General features: G+C 28.2%; 2 protein-coding genes across 2 annotated transcripts; one reads left to right on the top strand and one right to left on the bottom strand.

Annotated features, from left to right (window-relative positions):
• Positions 1 to 7,362: 7,362 nt before the first annotated feature.
• On the top strand, positions 7,363 to 8,715 carry LOC107428394 (stemmadenine O-acetyltransferase). The gene has a single exon (XM_016038928.4). It carries the CDS (start codon positions 7,363 to 7,365, stop codon positions 8,713 to 8,715), a length of 1,353 nt encoding a protein of 450 aa, XP_015894414.3.
• A 4,279-nt stretch (positions 8,716 to 12,994) lies between these two features.
• On the bottom strand, positions 12,995 to 16,972 carry LOC112493221 (zinc finger BED domain-containing protein DAYSLEEPER-like). The gene is made up of 3 exons (XM_025078516.3): positions 16,841 to 16,972; positions 14,885 to 15,197; positions 12,995 to 13,065 (listed from the first exon to the last, which is right to left on the bottom strand). The coding sequence occupies exons 1-3, from the start codon at positions 16,970 to 16,972 to the stop codon at positions 12,995 to 12,997; spliced, it is 516 nt and encodes a 171-aa protein (XP_024934284.3).
• Between the last annotated feature and the right edge of the window lie 814 nt (positions 16,973 to 17,786).

A 17,786-nucleotide genomic window follows, 5' to 3' on the forward strand; every position in this document is an offset into this window, starting at 1 on the left:
TTATTTTTGTTGGAAAAACATTTCATTCCAAAGAAAGAAGGTTACAAAAGAATAAACAACGAAAAGAAACAAAAGGGAAATATTAATCACTATATATGGTAAACATCTATCAAAACTTCCTCCAACAACTTTTATTTATTTTTTAATTATTTTATCATTATTTTTAAACTTTCAAATTGAATTTTTTCTCCCCACTCCTCTTACAAACTAGCAGTCATGCATGGAACTCTGATGTCCACTTGCGAGAATGGCAGAATTGATTGGTTTGGTGGGTTTTTTAAACTTTGAGAATTTATATATATTTTACTATTTTTATTGTTTTTGACGTTTGGCTCCATGTCTGTGTTATATAGGATTGACTTTTAACTTTTTTTTTTTTTTGGCTAAGAATTATATAGCATTGACTCAGCCATATCAATTGGTTTGATAATGAAGACAAGCATTGGTGATTCGGTTATGATTTCCTTACAAATTTTGAAATCATGCGTATCAGATCTAGGGGCCACTTCTTTATTGTATGTTTTCAAATAAATAAGTTTTTTTTATTTTTTATTTAATGATAAAATACAATATATATATATATACACACATATATTTTGAATATATACACATATAAGTGCAATGAAGTTATATTTTGATGGGAAAGAGTCTCTCAATCAATGGCTGTTCTCTCTCTCTCTCTCTCTCTCTCTCTCTCTCTACATATATATATATATATATATAGATATATATATATATATATATATATATATATATAAATATACATATATACGGAAATTCTACGGTGAGGAAGGTCCGCATGAGGACCGCAGTATTAGTAACGGTTTTTTATAGTATTAACGACGGTTTTTTAGAAAATTATCACCAATACTATGAAAAACCGTCACCAATACTGTGATCCGAATGAGGACTGTTCGCACCATAGACGGACTGTACATATATATATATATATATATACCTTTTCTTTTTATATATCTTTTGCTTTTGCTAATACAAAATGTTCCTATATTTTTAAATACTGAAAAAATTATGAAATCATGATATTTTTCGTAAACAGTTTTTCCTTCTTAAGGCAACTTATTTTTTTTCATTTTTTTAAAAAAATATTTGTATAAAATATAATTTTTTTCATAACTCTGTAAATTTTAAATCTATGAACTCTATAAAAAATCATCCATTTAAAAAAAAAAAATCTATAAAAATTTTTTAAATTTCAACTTGAATACATCCGTTAAATTTCATTAATGAATCCTATTTCCATACCTGCTATTTGCTTCAATCTTTCAAAACATCCATTTAATCTTTATTCTCTCCCCAAAACTTGTTGAGTTTTGCCTCTTGTTTGATGTAACACTTCAAAAGTTGTTTCTGAAAATGTGTGCACAATTTAAAAATAAATGTGTTTCGAATGTCTAAAATAAAATTAAACCAAAATTAACAAAAAGTAATTTAGAAACTCTTATAATGGAGCAGATCCCAATCATGGTTAGCTAGCCCAAATGCTCCTCTAGATCAAAACTTACAGGCCTAATATTGGGCCAAATAATAAGATTAGTTTATTGGTCCAAGTGATTTTATTAATCAAGAAAAAAAAAAAAAAAAAAAGGGTGGAAAGTATTCTTGCTGGCACTGCTTAATTTCCAACTGTGCGCTTACAGGGTCAAATATTGAGCCACTCTCAAAGGTCAACTTATCTCTAGATCCTAATCACACAATATCTAAACTGTGATTGTGTCCATAGATCGTATTCGAACCGTGAGTATTTATAATAATTTTAAAAAAATAATTGTTAATATTTTTTTATATGAATATTGAGAATAATTTTTTCAAAAGCTGTCGTCAATATTTATTTATTGTATGCAGACTATCCGTACCATAATTTTGCTTTCTAAATTACAAATTAAAGTTAGTCGTTCTGAATCATTACATAAGGAGAAGTTGGAAGAGTTCAAAATGATTTTATTCTATGCATTATATACACCTGGCGAATTGTCTCTTCAATTTGTTATATGTATATATATATATATATATATATACATACATACATAGTGTTAGATGCCTAATAGTGTTAGATGCCTAATTCGATGAATTAATATGTAATCGAGTACAAGTGTTCAACAATATACTAGAGGGCGTAAAACTTATGATACAATACATATATATATATAAAATATTCGGAGTCTGATTTGGAACAATTAATGAACATAATTATATATCGTTGTTTGCTTAAAGCCATGTTTTAGTGGCAGGAACCAGTTTACTTTCTGTTCGATGTTTTGGTAGCTACTGATGTAGAGTCAAGAATTTTTTCTTAAACTCCTCCTAATATTGAATTAGCAAAGTCATTCCTTCTTAACTGACAAAGTATAACCTTTAGTGCCTTTGCTATATGGATAAATCCAGAATGATAAAAAAATTTTATTAAAATTTTGATATTTATGATTTAATATTTTTTAAATAATTTATCTTTTTATGTATATATATGACAATATTAATTTAATATCATTAAAAAAAAACTATATAATTAGTTATCAAAATTTTAATAAAAAAATTTAATACCAGTTATGTAACTAACAATGAGTGTTTTACCTGTACTGAGCTGCCCATATATAAATAAATAGCTGCCTCGTTTTTTATTTGTCTAACGAAAAGCTATTGGATCCAAGAATATTTCCTTTATTTCTTCGGGTGTGTATTCTTCTGACCACCCTTTCTTATTCAAATATTCTATTATTTTTTATAATTCTCTAATAATAGATCTGAATTTAACATCAGTCAAATCCATACCTACTACGATATTATTTTAAGATTAAATTGTTAAATATATATTTATATATATATATATATATATAAATATATATATATATATAAATATATATATATATATATATATATATATATATATGTTTTAAGATAAGGGTATTAGAGATCCTTTTTTTGGGATCATACACTAAATTAAATTGCTAGTTCCAATATGTAAATGAATTGCTGAATATTTTTCCATTTGAACAAAAAAACAAGCCATTCAAAATGGAAAATAAAAATTATACAAAAAAATAAAATGGAGGCCATTTTTGGTCTATTCTAATCAATTTTTTCTCTTTTTTTAATTTTTGGCCTCCATTTCTGTTTATAAAATGGTTTAATTTTCAATTTTATTTTTAAAAAATATATTTTTATTTTTTAATTTTTGATCTTTTTTTTTTTTTTGGGGTATTTGGTCTAATAAAATTTTCATAAAAAAAGGCTCATTGAACTTCATTATTATTATTATTATTATTTTTGTTGAAAAACATTTCATGCCAAAGAAAGAAAGTTACAAAAGAATAAACAAGGAAAAGAAAACAAAAGGGAAATATTTTTTAGTTAATGAAAACAAAAGGGAAATATTAACCACTATATATGGTAAACATCTATCAAAACTTCCTCCAACAGCTTTTAATTTTTTATTTTTTTAATTATCTTATTATTATTTTTAAACTTTCAAATTTAATTTTTTCTCCCCACTCCTCTTACAAACTAGCGGTCATGCAGGGGACTCAGATGTCCACTTGCGAGAATGGCATAATCTGATTGGATTCGGTGGATTTTAGATTTTGCGAACATATATTTTGTACTATTTTTTATTCGTTTTGGACGTTTGGCTCCATTTCTGTGTCATATAGGATTGACTTTTAATTTTTATTTTTTTTTAATCTAAGAATTATATAGTTTTTTTAATCTAAGAATTATATAGTTTTTTTCATCTAAGAATTATATAGCATTGACTCAGCCATATATATATATATATATATATATATATCAATTGATTTGATAATAAAGACAAGCATTGGTGATTCATGCATGATCACTTCTTTATTTTATGTTTTCAAATAAATAAGTTTTATTTTATTTAATTATAAAATACAATATATATATATATATATATATATATATATATATATATATTTATATATTTTGAGTATATACACACACAAGTGCAATGAAGCTATGACTTTGATGGGAAAGAGTCTGTCAATCAATGGCTATTCTCTCTCTCTCTCTCTCTCTCTTTCTCTCTCTTTCTCATGCTTTTGCTTTTGTATAAAAAATAAAATGTCTCCTATATTTTTAAATACTGAAAAATAATGAAATCATGATATTTTTTATAAATAGTTTTTCCTTCTCAAGGTAACTTATTTTCTTTTCATTTAATTAAAAAATATTTGATGAAATATGATTTTGTAATTAGGAAGTCTATATTATGTTAAAGTCAATGAAAATCAATCATTGCCTATTAAAGTCTTCTAAAACCAAAGTTTATAAAAAATTTCATAATTCTATAAACTTTAAATCTATGAACTCTAAAAAAATTATTCATTTAAAAAACGAAAATCCAATTTTTTTTTTTTTTTTTTTTTAAATTTCAGATTGAATACAAGCCGATTTCCATACCTGTTGTTCACTTCAATCTTTCAAAACATCCGTTTAATCTATATTTTCTCCCCAAAACTTGTTGGGTTTTGCTCTTGTTCGACATAATACAAAGTTGTTTCTAGGAATATTTGCACGGTTTATTTGTGAAAGTGTTTCATACGTCTGAAAGAACTTTTAACTCAGAAAACTCTTAGAAGATAGCAGATCCCAATCACGGTTAGCTATCAAAACTGACAGTCCAAGTAGTGGGCTAAGTAATAAGATAAGTTTATTGGTCCAAGTGATTTTAGCCCAAGCCTAGAGTAATTGGCAGCGATTATCACCAAAAAAAAAAAAAAAAAAAAAAAGAATGGATTCTAGCTGGCACTGCTTAATTTCCAATTGGGCGCTAACAGGGTCAAAATTTACCCCACTCTCAAAGGTCAACTTATCTCTTGATCCTAAATACAACATGTCTACACTACAAATTAAAGTTAATTGTGCTGGGCCATTATGTAAGGAGAAGTTGGAAGAGTTCAAAACAATTTTATTCCAAAGACTATAGCTGGCGTAGATTCACTATGTATATATCAAGTGGGATTAAAATATGCATGGATAATTTTACGTATTGTATACACCTCCCTAATTGTCTCTTCAATTTATTACACATATATATTGTGTTTGATGCCTAATCATGCATAATTAAAAATAATATTCTATGAATCAATATGCAACCGAGTATAGATGTTCAACAATAAACTAGAGGGCGTAAAACTCATGATAACATATATATATATATATATATATAATATTCGGAGTCTGATTTGAAGGTTCTCTAATTCCATGCCATAATTATTGAACATATTTATATATATTGTTTGCTTAAAGCAATGTTTTAGTGGCAGGATCCAGTTTACATTCTGTTCGATGTTTTGATAGCCATTGATTTATAGACAAGAATTTTCCTCAAACTGCAAGTAATATCGAATTAGCAAAGTTATTTCTTCTTGAACTGACAAAGTATAACCCTTATAGTACCTTTGCTATATTAACTAATAATGAGTGTTTTCTGTGTACTGAGCTCTTCATATATAAATAAATAGCTGCCTCGTTTTTATTGGTCTTTGAAAAGCTATTCAATCCTAGAATACTTATTTTTCCTTTATTACTTCCGGTGTGTATTCTCGTGTCCACGCTTTCTCATTCAAATATTCTAATATTTGTTTATGATTCTCTAATTGATCTGAACTTAACCCCAAAAAGTCCAATCCATACCTACTACGATATATTTTAAGATAAACTGTCAATTTTTTTGTTTTTGTTTTTTTAAAGATTAAGAGTATTAGAGATCCTTTGTTTCTGGGGATATACACTAAATTATTATAGATCCTTTTTTTTTGGGGATTATACACTAAATTAAGTTGGTAGGACCAATATGTAAATGAATTGTGGAATATTTTTCCATTTTTGAAAATTTTTTCCATTTGACCAAAAAACAAGCCATTCAAAATGGAAAATAAAAATTAGACCAAAAGTTATACCAAAAAAATAAAATGGAGGCCATTTTTTCATTTTTGAAAATTTTTTCCATTGTTCGATTTTTGTCTATTCTAATCAATATTTTCATTTTTTCATTTTTGGCCTCCATTTTGATTTATAAAGTGGTCTAATTTTTAATTTTATTTTTAAAAATATATATTTTTATTTTTTAATTTTTGTCTAATTCTTATTTTGGGATTTTGATCTAATTATTTTTAATTTTTGATCTAATAAAATTAATTTTATTAGATCAAAAATTTTAATTTAATTTTAATTTTCATTTTTTTGATCTAGTTTTAGATTTAAAAATATTTAATTATGATTGTGGGTTCCTTAATTTAAATAAAAAAGGAATGGATATAATTTTTCAAATAAAAAATCATGAATATAAAATGAAAAAATAACTAATGTATTTTTTTCAAAACTTTTTTGCAAAAACTTTATTTTTTTTAAAAATTATTTTTATTTTTTAGCTGTTGTTCTAATTTTAAGTTTGGTATTTTGTTCTAACTCTTTTTGTTTGGTTTGGGCATAAAACATATTTATTATCTCTCTCCAATAAATTTATTTTTATTAAAATTTTCAATTTTATTTTTATTTTTATTTTTCATTTAATTTGAGGTCCAAATTATTTAATTATAATTGTGGGTAAAATACAATTTTTCAAATAAAAAAACCATAAGTATAAAATGAAAAATAACAAATGTATTTCTTTCAAAAAAATTTTAAAAGTATTTTTTTATTTTTGAAAAATAATTATAATGTCATCACCATCAATTTTAACCCCACTATTAAGAATTGGAACAATTTAGCAATGATTTTGAAATTTTAAAACCTTATTCGCATAAATCAAAAGTTTAAGATTGAAATGGCATCATCCTAAAATTTGAGGTACCCAAATGCAATTTACTCAATTAATTATATGGCAAGCAATTGTAGTCAATTAATTATATGTCAAGCAATTGTATTAAAATTTGAAAAGATAGGTCGATACCGTGTTGGTCAAACAATCTAACATAGTGATTTTCTTTTTTTATTTGAAAAGGAAAATCTATTACATCAATATGAATAATAAGAGATAGAGGAGAGACTGACTTGTTTCTTACTACCAAATGAAGAAGTTTTATTTTGTATAAGACAAAGCCTCTCTCGTTTGGTAGTAGGTAGGAACGCCTCTTCTCTATCTTTTATTTCTTCACCTAATAAAACACCTTTTAAATTCGTATATAATATGAGCATAGAAATTGTCAACTACTTGGACTCATAATAAATAAAGTCTAATACTTATCAAGGAGAATTTAATTTTTTTTTTTTTAAATTATACTTTAAAAAAAAAAAAAAAATCACTTATATCATTTTATTAATTTGATTCACCTAAAATTGTATATATAAAGCTAAGTAGCAGAGTTCCAAACACCAAATTATAAGATGGCTGGAGAGATGGAGATTGAGATAATCAGAAGAGAAACCATAAAACCATCAACTCCAACTCCTCACCACCTTCAAAGCTATAAGCTGTGTCTTCTGGATCAGCTTGGTCCAGTAGCTTATGGCCCTCTTGTTCTTTTCTATCCCAACAACAAGGCCATCACCACCCACCAAAGATCCCAACATCTAAAGAAATCATTATCGGAAGCCTTAACTCTTTTCTACCCTCTTGCCGGAACAGTCCTTAGTGATAACAATTCCATTCAATGCATCGACGACGGAGCTCATTTCATTGAAGCTCGAGTCCATGGTCTTCTCGCAAACTTCCTCCATAATCCCGATTCTGAACTACTACACCGATTCCTTCCCATCGAGATCGAATCGACGAAAGCAGGAAACGGGCCTGTTTTTCTTGTTCAAGCAAGTTTCTTCGACTGCGGTGGATTGGCAGTTGGCACGTGCTTTGCGCACAAGATAGGTGATGCAACCACCCTGCGTGCATTCTTGAAGAGCTGGTCTGCCATAGCTCGTGGCCATGGCCATGAAGTTGTTCCACACTTCGGCACGGCGTCGAGATTCCCTCCCAGAGATCATTTTCCGTTCCAACGGCCTTCCATGTTACCTGTGGACAAGATCAAGAATGTCACGAAGAGATTTGTATTTCATGCATCAAAGATGGAAGCTCTCAAGGCTAAGGTTTCCAGTGCAAGCGTGCCAAACCCTACTCGCGTTGAAGCTGCTACCGCTCTCTTGTGGAGATCAGCAATGGCAGCGTGGAGATCATCAAACAAAGGGATAGCAAAGCACTCTGCGTTAACGCATGCGGTAAACATACGAAAATGGGTGCAGCCGCCTTTACCGGAAAGCACTATCGGAAATCTTATCACGTTCTTGGCTGCACGAACAGACAATCAGGTGGAGAATCAAAGGGATATTAAAGGTTTAGTCGCTGAAATGAGGAAAGGAAAAAAGAAATTCACTGAAACGCAAGCGAACAGACTAGGAGGAGAGAGTACGTTCGAGACGATGTTAGAGTTTATGAAAGAACTAGCAGAGATGATGGGAAAATATGATATGAACCGCTTGACCTGCACCAGTTTATGCAACTTTGGATTGTATGGGACGGACTTTGGGTGGGGCAAGCCCATTTGGGTGACAACTCCAACTCCTTCATCTAAGAACTTGGCCATGATTATAGACACGAGAGATGGTGGTGGAGTAGACATGTGGTTGTGTTTGACTCAGGAAGACATGGCATTATTTGAACGTGATCCCGAGCTTCTTGAATTTGCTTCCCCAAATCCGAGTCTGTTACTGCCTGATGAGCCACCAAAATGGACGGCTGCCCTTTAGATTTCATTGTCCATGTATGTCTACAAAAATACGTTTTATTTATTTAGAATTTTTTTTTGTTCATGTGTCATTTTCGGTGTGGCTAATCTACCTATATCAATAATGTTATTTACTTTTTATATGTGGTGAATTTATATAACTTTTCTTTTCTTGATGCTCCGAAAAGTACTTGGGGACTAGTTAAATTGTTGCACTTCAACTAGTTTTTGTTTTGTTTTATTTTAAATTTTGTTTATATATATTGACTTTTTCTGATGTTGTTATTAACTAGTTAAATAATGGAAAATAGAGTTCGAATCCCTCTCATCAAAAAACAAAAAATAAAAAAAGAAAAACATTTTTTTTTTTTGTAAAAGCTTTACTTATTGGCCAAAAAAAAAAAAAGAAAACAAATTTTTTTGTTTTTTTTTTCTTTTGTAAAAGCTTTACTTATTGACAAAGTTAAGTAATCAGAAATTATTTGGTACTCAATGTGTACCAACTGGCATGTGATCTGGTACTCATAACAAATAAAACGAAGCCAACTGTATCATTAACAACACATCATCTTACGGTGCCAAATCACCAACTAACACCGTTTTTATCCTTTCCTTTTATTCTTCTTTTATTATTAATTCTCTTTTATTGAAAAGGTACTTTTATTCCTCTTATGCTTGCCCATATCTCTCTATCTCCTTTAAAAAAGTAATTATTCATCAACAGCGAAAAAAATTACAAACCCAAATAAGACAATCAATTGATGTATTCTACAACAATCCAAAAATAAAAAGCAAAAGGTAACATTTTTAACCTTCTGAAAATAATTCTTCTTATTTTTGCCATTAAATATTCATAATTTCAAATAATTGAGTATTTCAGCAAAAAAGCAAATTAATTTTTAGAATAAAAGGGAGAGAGAAGAAATAAAGAGATACCATTTCAAAATCCAAAATAGTTTTATTTTATGAAACCCATACATAAAAAAAAAAAAAAGAAAATCTAATGCCTGCAAGGTTTTCAAGGTTTAAGGAGAGTATACGATGCTAGAAAGAGAAAATGATTGAGGAATCTAAAGCTAAAATCCCAATATTTATTTCAATTTAGAATGTTAGATTATTTGTTCTTGAATGGGAATTTGATAAAATCACCAAAAAAGAAAACATTAAAAAAGGATAAAGGTTTTTTTATTTAAAAAAAAAAAAAGACGAAGGACAAAACTTGAAAATGATGATCATAATAATAATAATAATAATAATAATAATAAGATTAACAGTGAATGTGAATGAGAAGGAGAAACAGTATTAATTGCTGATCTGACTTAGAAGGTTGACATATTATTGACATGTACCTAAATAATTTATTATGTGTATAATGCACTAAATTACCTCAGCCCAAATCCACTTGTTTTCGCCATTATATTTTTTAAAGTTAAAGTAGGTGATTATATATTTATTATTATTATTATTTTTTTTGGGGGCAAACAAACTTATCCAACATGCATCTATTAATTGGATAACCAATGCCACTAAGCCACATATCGGAAGAAAATAACAAACCAGGTTGGCACGTATTGTGGAAATAAGCCAAGAGTGAAAAGACTAATGATGCGATAAGTTCGTTGACCACGATCAGTAGACATTAGATTACTGTGCGTTACCCAAAAAATATTAGATCACCATGTATATATATATATGATCGATACTGAATATTTGAAATAGGAATATGTGTGGAACTCTTTCTATCAAAAAAAGAATATGTGTGGAATTTTGTCCTCTAAGTAAGAGTCCAAATGTGAGTACTAGATGTCAGAAATAGGTGTTTTCGAATGTTCAAAATATATTTGCTAGGGAAACTATTAGTCTTTAAATTTTTTTTAAATGCTGAAATTTAAATTGATAAACGGTAGGTGGGCTAGTTAAGTTTTATGATCTAGTAAGCTACAGCTGAAAGACTGATGATGGAATGATAAAGCATTTTTCACTTTTAATTTTAGTCTTTAAATTTCAATTTTGCTTTTTGGCTAACAGTAATTATGATTCAATCATATTTAATCATTATTAAAAATATAATTTGTTGCATTTTAAATTTTTTAATTTTAATTTATTGCAATTTAGTTCTTTTATTTACCAAAAAAAAACATTTTAATACTTTTAAACTATTAATAACCATCATTTGTTAAAATTTCAAATGGATTAGAATGCCTTAAGTTGAAATTTGATGGTTTAAATTGAAATATTTTAAATTTGAAAATAAACGATTAAAATTTTTTTAAATTAAAAGATTTAAAATGCAATTAGTCCAATATCCTTTATTATAAAAGGATTTGATTGTTTTTACGTGATCCTGTAATATATAAGTTAATTATTTATATGATTGTTAGAATTTGTGTTATTTCTTATTTAGCTTAATGCTTTAACTTTTTGGAACTAGTTCAAATCAAGAAAGAGTCAACGCATAAAATGTATGGTTAATTACATTTTAATATTTATATTTTTGTCGAATTGCAAATTGAACTTTCTATTTTAAAATATTTTATATAGGATTTCAAGTTACAATTTTTTTCAGATTTGTTTCATCTCTAGTTTTATTCTCAAATTAATTGACAAAAAATTTTAAGATTGAAAAAATTAACTAATTTTCTAATTAATCAATATTTTTTCTCATTTTATTTGTAAATTGAAAAAAAAAATCAATTCTTAATTTTTAAACTTTTTATTAATAAATATGGACATTAGATCAGTGTAAAAGAAATTGTAAATTGGGAACTTAATATAGAACATTTTAAATTTTGAGATCCATTATGCAAATATGGTCAAAATTTTGAATAATAAAATACAATTAATTTTAAAATATAAATTCAAAATTAAAAAAATAATAGTTAGTTTCCCCGCTTTTAATAATATGGGCCGGCAAATTACTTTGGGCTAGAGTCTACTCAATTGGGCTGAGAAACTAGTTATTGTTATTAATATTATTTTTTTTATTTATATATTTTTGTTCACAGGCATTTTTCTCTTAATTTTGTATAAATTATACGTAGGTTTTCTAGTCAATTATTCATATTTTAAAATGTATAGCTCATGGGGATTCGATATATATGTAATTCGTTATTGCTAATGAACAGTTATGATGGACCTTTCTCTTTATGCACACTAAATGTGGTAAAGTACTGGACTCGCAATTCTAATGGTGACTGATTCCTTCATTATAATGCTGAAATTATTTGGTATGGAGGAAAATTGTGAGAACTCTACAAGAACGGGAGTTCTGTAACAGTTGATCTGGTTGGAGAAGGAGAAGATGCTGATGATGATTGCATATGCATTACCAACGCAAGATTGTGATACTTGTGAAAATATCAACCATGATCATCAAGACAGACATTTAGTAGATTTGTACAACGGAGAGCTTCTTTTTAGTAGATATATTTGTCCACGTGAAACGTGTAAAGGTTTTCAAGCTGTATGCAAAAAAGAGAAGAAATAGGTTGTGGTGAAAAATTTGGATGGGAGGATATTGTTTTTAGGTTGGGATTATATCAGTTTCTCAGTGTTTGCTGCTTATTTTTGGGGATGTGCTTTGCATCTTATGGTGATCATTTTGTTTATGACTTAATTAGCCGATGCTTCTTTCTTGCCACCGGAAAGAATTCTTCGCTATACCAATCTCTTTCGTCCACCTCGGAGTCGAACAAGTAAGGGTGAAGACCTTTATTGGGGAAGAAGGATGTAATTTGAGAAAATCAGAAATCTTCTATTACCTGTGCTTGTTTTTTTTTCTTTAATCAATTGCTCACACTATTTTAATATGCTTTGACGAGTTTCATTTATTTATTAATATAAATCCCTATATATATATATATATATATATAATTTTGCTATGATGGACTTGCATATCTATTTTATAGTAAACATCTCAAATGTATTTATAGATCATAAAAATCTCTATATATGGAAAAGTATGAATCACTCAAAAGCATAAAACATTATCTAAGATTCTAAATAATACAATTTAGTTTAAATATATTTTATTATTTAATAAAACACCAAGGAAAAATTAATAATTTGTGTGAGAATTATTAAAATTTTTTATAAAAGATTATTTAGACTTTTTCTAAAAAAATTGAATTGATAATTTATTTTTTCTATATGGCAACTAACATATATTATTAGGCTTGTCTTTGCTATAAAATTTCATTTTTATTATATTAAAATTATCTATATATTATTTGAAATTACTGAATTATCTGGTTGCGTCTAGTACTTACATGTTATTTGTATTTCCTTTGAACTTATGCAAATTACCACTTTTCCCCACTTCCCTTTGCTTTCAATTTTCGAGCATTCTTATACCCCAGAGTCAAACTGCATTCTGACAGCCATTAGTCGTGAGAACATAGGAGAACAGATGAAGATAAGACGGTATTAGTTGTTCTGAAATTCATGACCACAAGATCACTGGAAAACATGTCAATTCGATGATTAGACTAGATTACATGAGTAGATTTATCTCCAAATTCATGCCGGTGAGTTATGTTAGATTCATTAATGAAAGAGTAAAAAAAGAGTTTGTCCTAATATGAAGTATGGGCAATTTATCCCTATTTTTATATAAAAGAAAGGGATAAAAAAAAAAAATACATGTCTTTTATTGGTCTATTGGTAGTTGATAAAGATTGAAATTCTGTATGTTCTATTGGCAGGAAATAAAGAATGAAATTGTACATGATTCACTTGGAATCACCACCCAAAAAAAAAAAAAAAAAATAATAATAATAAATCCTCGTTTTTTAATATGGATTGGCCCAATTTATTTTTTCAAGCTCAAGATAAAAAATATTATTAGGTTTGGGTTAGGCTAAGGCCCATATCCATTTCTTTTGCAACTAACCCATAATAATAATAATAAATAAATAAATAAATAAATAACTGATTTTCCAAAAACATATATAATATATATATATTTTAAATTTATTACGAAGTTACGAAGTTGTGTTAGATAGCTATTTCCATGCTGAATGTATAATAAAATTATTATTATTATTATTATTATTATTTTCTCGATACATTCTCACCTTATATTTTGGCTTTCCATCGGGCATTCGGTTTTGAGTGGACAATGAAAGCACTTCGACTGTTAATAGCAAAGAAGTTCAATCTCTAAATTGAAATAGATGTGAAACTTTTGAAAAAATTACTTTTTACCCATAACGGTTAGCATGCCTTGTACTGTCCGGTGCGCACTGCAGAGGATATTGTTACTCTCCAGTGTGCGCCACCTCAAAATAGACCTGGTAATTCGTGTTCGTGGGTCGTGTTCATGTCAACCCGTTTAATAATCATGTTAAAAATGCCTAACCCGAATATGACCCATTTATTAATCGTGTCAGGTATCCAAAACACTAACCCGACCTGTTTATAAACAGGTCAACACGACACGATCCATTTAACACGATTATTTTAACGGGTCGTGTTGACCTATTAACCCGTTAACCTGAAATTGACCTATTACCCTGAAAACTAACCTATTAACTCATTAACCCGAAAATTAACCTATTAACCCGAAAATTAACCTATTTATTGAAATAACTTGTTTAAAATGCCAAAAATTATAATTCACAATACATAAGTCTTAATATGTGCTAAAAAGACAAATTCAATACATCAACATAAAATTTAATGTCCTAATAATAGTAAAACACCAATACAAAATAAAATAAATGGTATCAAATTGTTACCATAATACATATAAAACCAAAGGAAAAAAGACATAACTATCATTATGCTCCAAATTTATTTATCGATGTCCAAATTCCAAACCAAATATGTCAATTTTTGGTGCTCAACAATCCAGCCTGGGGTCATAATATCAAAGTAAATAAAAAAAATCAATTAAATATAATACAAAAGTTAAAATGTTAAAATAGAGTAAAATAAATTAAATAAATTTTAACATTGATATTACTTTATGCTTGAGTATTGGCATAATTAGGGCATTGACTTGAAAATTCTTCTTTATTGATATCACAGCTCAAAACATCTTCAGTAAGATCCTCAAGTTATGCTTGAAATTTTTCTTGCATTCCATAAATTAGTGAAACAAAAAAATTATTAATAAAATAAATTAGTGAAACAAAAAAATTATTAATATATGCAAATGAAATAAAGAAAACATTAATAAAAATAATTACCTCTTTCCCAAAATAACCAATCTCTTGTACAAACTATTGCTTCAACAGTGCAAGGCTTTAATGAACTACGAAATTGATCTAATACTCGTCCACCAATGCTAAAAGCAGATTCAGAAGCAACGGTGGATATAGGGATACTCAATAGATCACGAGCCATTGAAGCAACTTCAGGATAACGAAACTGATTTGCTTTCCAATAATCAAGCACATTCAATTCAATTTCAGTAGCCATCCTTGGCTCCTCTAAATAAAGCTCCAATTGTGATTTTTGTGTATTGGCACCTAACTCTTCAATTTCACAAATATTAAATTCCTACATTGTTAGAAAATAAAAATTTCAATAAGATTATTTTTCAAAAAATTATAAATAATCACTAATTAACACAAATACAAACAATTAAAATTAATAAAAAATTTAAGAGTTATTTACCTTCAAAATGGAACTTGCTGTCTGTCTAAAAGAAATGACATCTTCTCCAACACCACAAGATGTGTTACTCTTTTCTTTCTCCAAAGAATGTGTAGAAGATGTCAAAGATATTTTTTGAGCATACTCCTTAAATATTGAAAATAATTTGCTCTTCACACGTAAAACTCACTAAAACCACTTGCTCCATAAATTTTTCTATAACACCAATCTACAAATTGAAGCTTATATCGAGGATCCACCACCACTGCAATGGCTAATATCAAACTAAATTCTGACCAATACTTCTCAAATTTTTTAAGCATTTGATTAGCAATGGTTCTCAAGTAATCATCCTCACTTTCAATATTTTCCTTCAATGTAACATAATAAAAGAAAATCGAGGAAAAGTACAAATTTGAAGTAGGATATTTAGTGCTCGAAAATATGCAAGTGATATCATAAAACAAACCCAAGAATCTACTTATCTTTTCAATCTTTTCCCACTCATGACTAGAAGGACAACTCTTATAATTTGAATCACTTAGTTCCAAATGACAAAAGGCACGTCGATAGTACAATGCACTTTCAAGCCTTAAATATGTAGAGTTCCATCTAGTAGGCACATCTTGCCTCAAACCTCTCTTAGAGTCCATTGACAACAATTTAACACATTCTAAAAACTTCTGTTTTCTTACTTGTGACCCTCTTACATATTTAATACTTTCCCGAATCTTATGAACAACATTATCAATATCTTTCAACCCATCTTGTACTACCAAATTAATGATATGAGCACAACATCTAAGATGAAAAAAATCACCATCACAAACTACAGCCCCCTTTTAATTGCAATTGAGTAACTAACATATCAACAGAGACATCATTGGCAGAAGCATTATCCAAAGTTAAAGAAAATAACTTTGTCTCAATTCCCCATTCACACAACAAAGAGTATAGTTTTTTTACCAATGCTATACCGGTATGTGGAGGTGGCATATAACAGAAATTTAACACTCTTTTTTGCAAGATCCACTCTTTGTCAATGAAATGGCAAGTAAGACATATATATCCATCAGTAGTTGCAGAAGTCCATAAATCAGAAGTCAAACAAATTCTACCAGGAGTTGCATCCAACATGCATTTTATCCTACATTTTTCCTTCAAATGCATTTTAAGAACATTCGACTTAGCAGTATTTCTAGAAACAAGTTGTATATCAGGATGCAAATATTGAAATATGGTTCTAATTCCCTCATACTCAACAAGTTGGAAAGGCAAATCATGCATGATTATGGCCGAAGTTACCAATTCTCGAAAATGCTCAAAGTCAAATTTAGATGCATTCAATGAGAGATAGTCCCTCTATCTTGAGATGTCAATAATTGACCAATATCACGAGTGTCTCTTTTCACACAATTTTTCAAATGACGCATCAAATTTCCCGTTCCATATTTACTATCACAAAGATAAATGGTACCACAATCTTTACATTTACATTTTTGCTTACCAACAACATCCAAAGGAAGCACATCAAAGTAAGACCAAACCTTTGAAGTGAGTTTTATTTTGCGTTTCACTTTATGCCCACTTGTGACTCCCTCCATAGGACTTGCAACATCTTCTAAATTAATAGGCATTTCAAAGCTACTTGATTCAAGATGTATTTGAAGTCCATTCATGTTTATCTACATGTTTTCAAAAAAAAAAAAAAATTATATATTAAAATAAAATATTGTAACAACCTTATAATAAACATGTATATAATTTTTTGTTTCCAAATCACAAAGCAAAATATATTCACACATATGCACATATATAATTTTTTTATTTCCCAAGCTATAAGAGGTATAAGATGGCTAAATATCTATGCAATCTTCCAAAGTAGTTGAAAAATCTCGCAGCAAAATATCTCCCAAATTAGTTGAAATGTCAAATATTTTTGTACTTTCATTTATTGAGATGTTGTTGCATGCACCCACTGGATTTATTCCACTAATCAATTTTTGCAAACACTACTTGTGTTGAGAAGGAATTTGTTTTTTTCTTCTAGAAAAAAAATCTAACTCTATTATCAAATACTAAATAGATAATGCAACCAAAAATAATAATAATAATAAATGTTTTGTGGTTAATTGGTTATAAAGTGATTATTAATGTTCATCTTTCAAGTATAACAAGAAAACTTTCAGATTATATCTATCACCATAATAATGACTATGAAAATGACAACAACTACTACTATGCCAGCATGGATTAAAATCTTTTTTTCAGTTGCAGAGAACCAAAGAATAGATGCCAGCATGGATTAAAATCTTTTTTTCAGTTGCAGAGAACCAAAGAGTAGATTTAGCTCATTTTTTCATGGTTAATATTTATAAAGGGAAATTTTATTTGGGTCAAAATTTGAACCTTTAATTTGAAAGTATATTCCCTATTTGGTTTAACCAATAAATATCGATTATAAACTTAATAAACTTAATCAAATAAAAAAAT

This window comes from Ziziphus jujuba, chromosome 12 (genome assembly GCF_031755915.1).
Source record: "Ziziphus jujuba cultivar Dongzao chromosome 12, ASM3175591v1".
NCBI lineage: Eukaryota > Viridiplantae > Streptophyta > Magnoliopsida > Rosales > Rhamnaceae > Ziziphus > Ziziphus jujuba.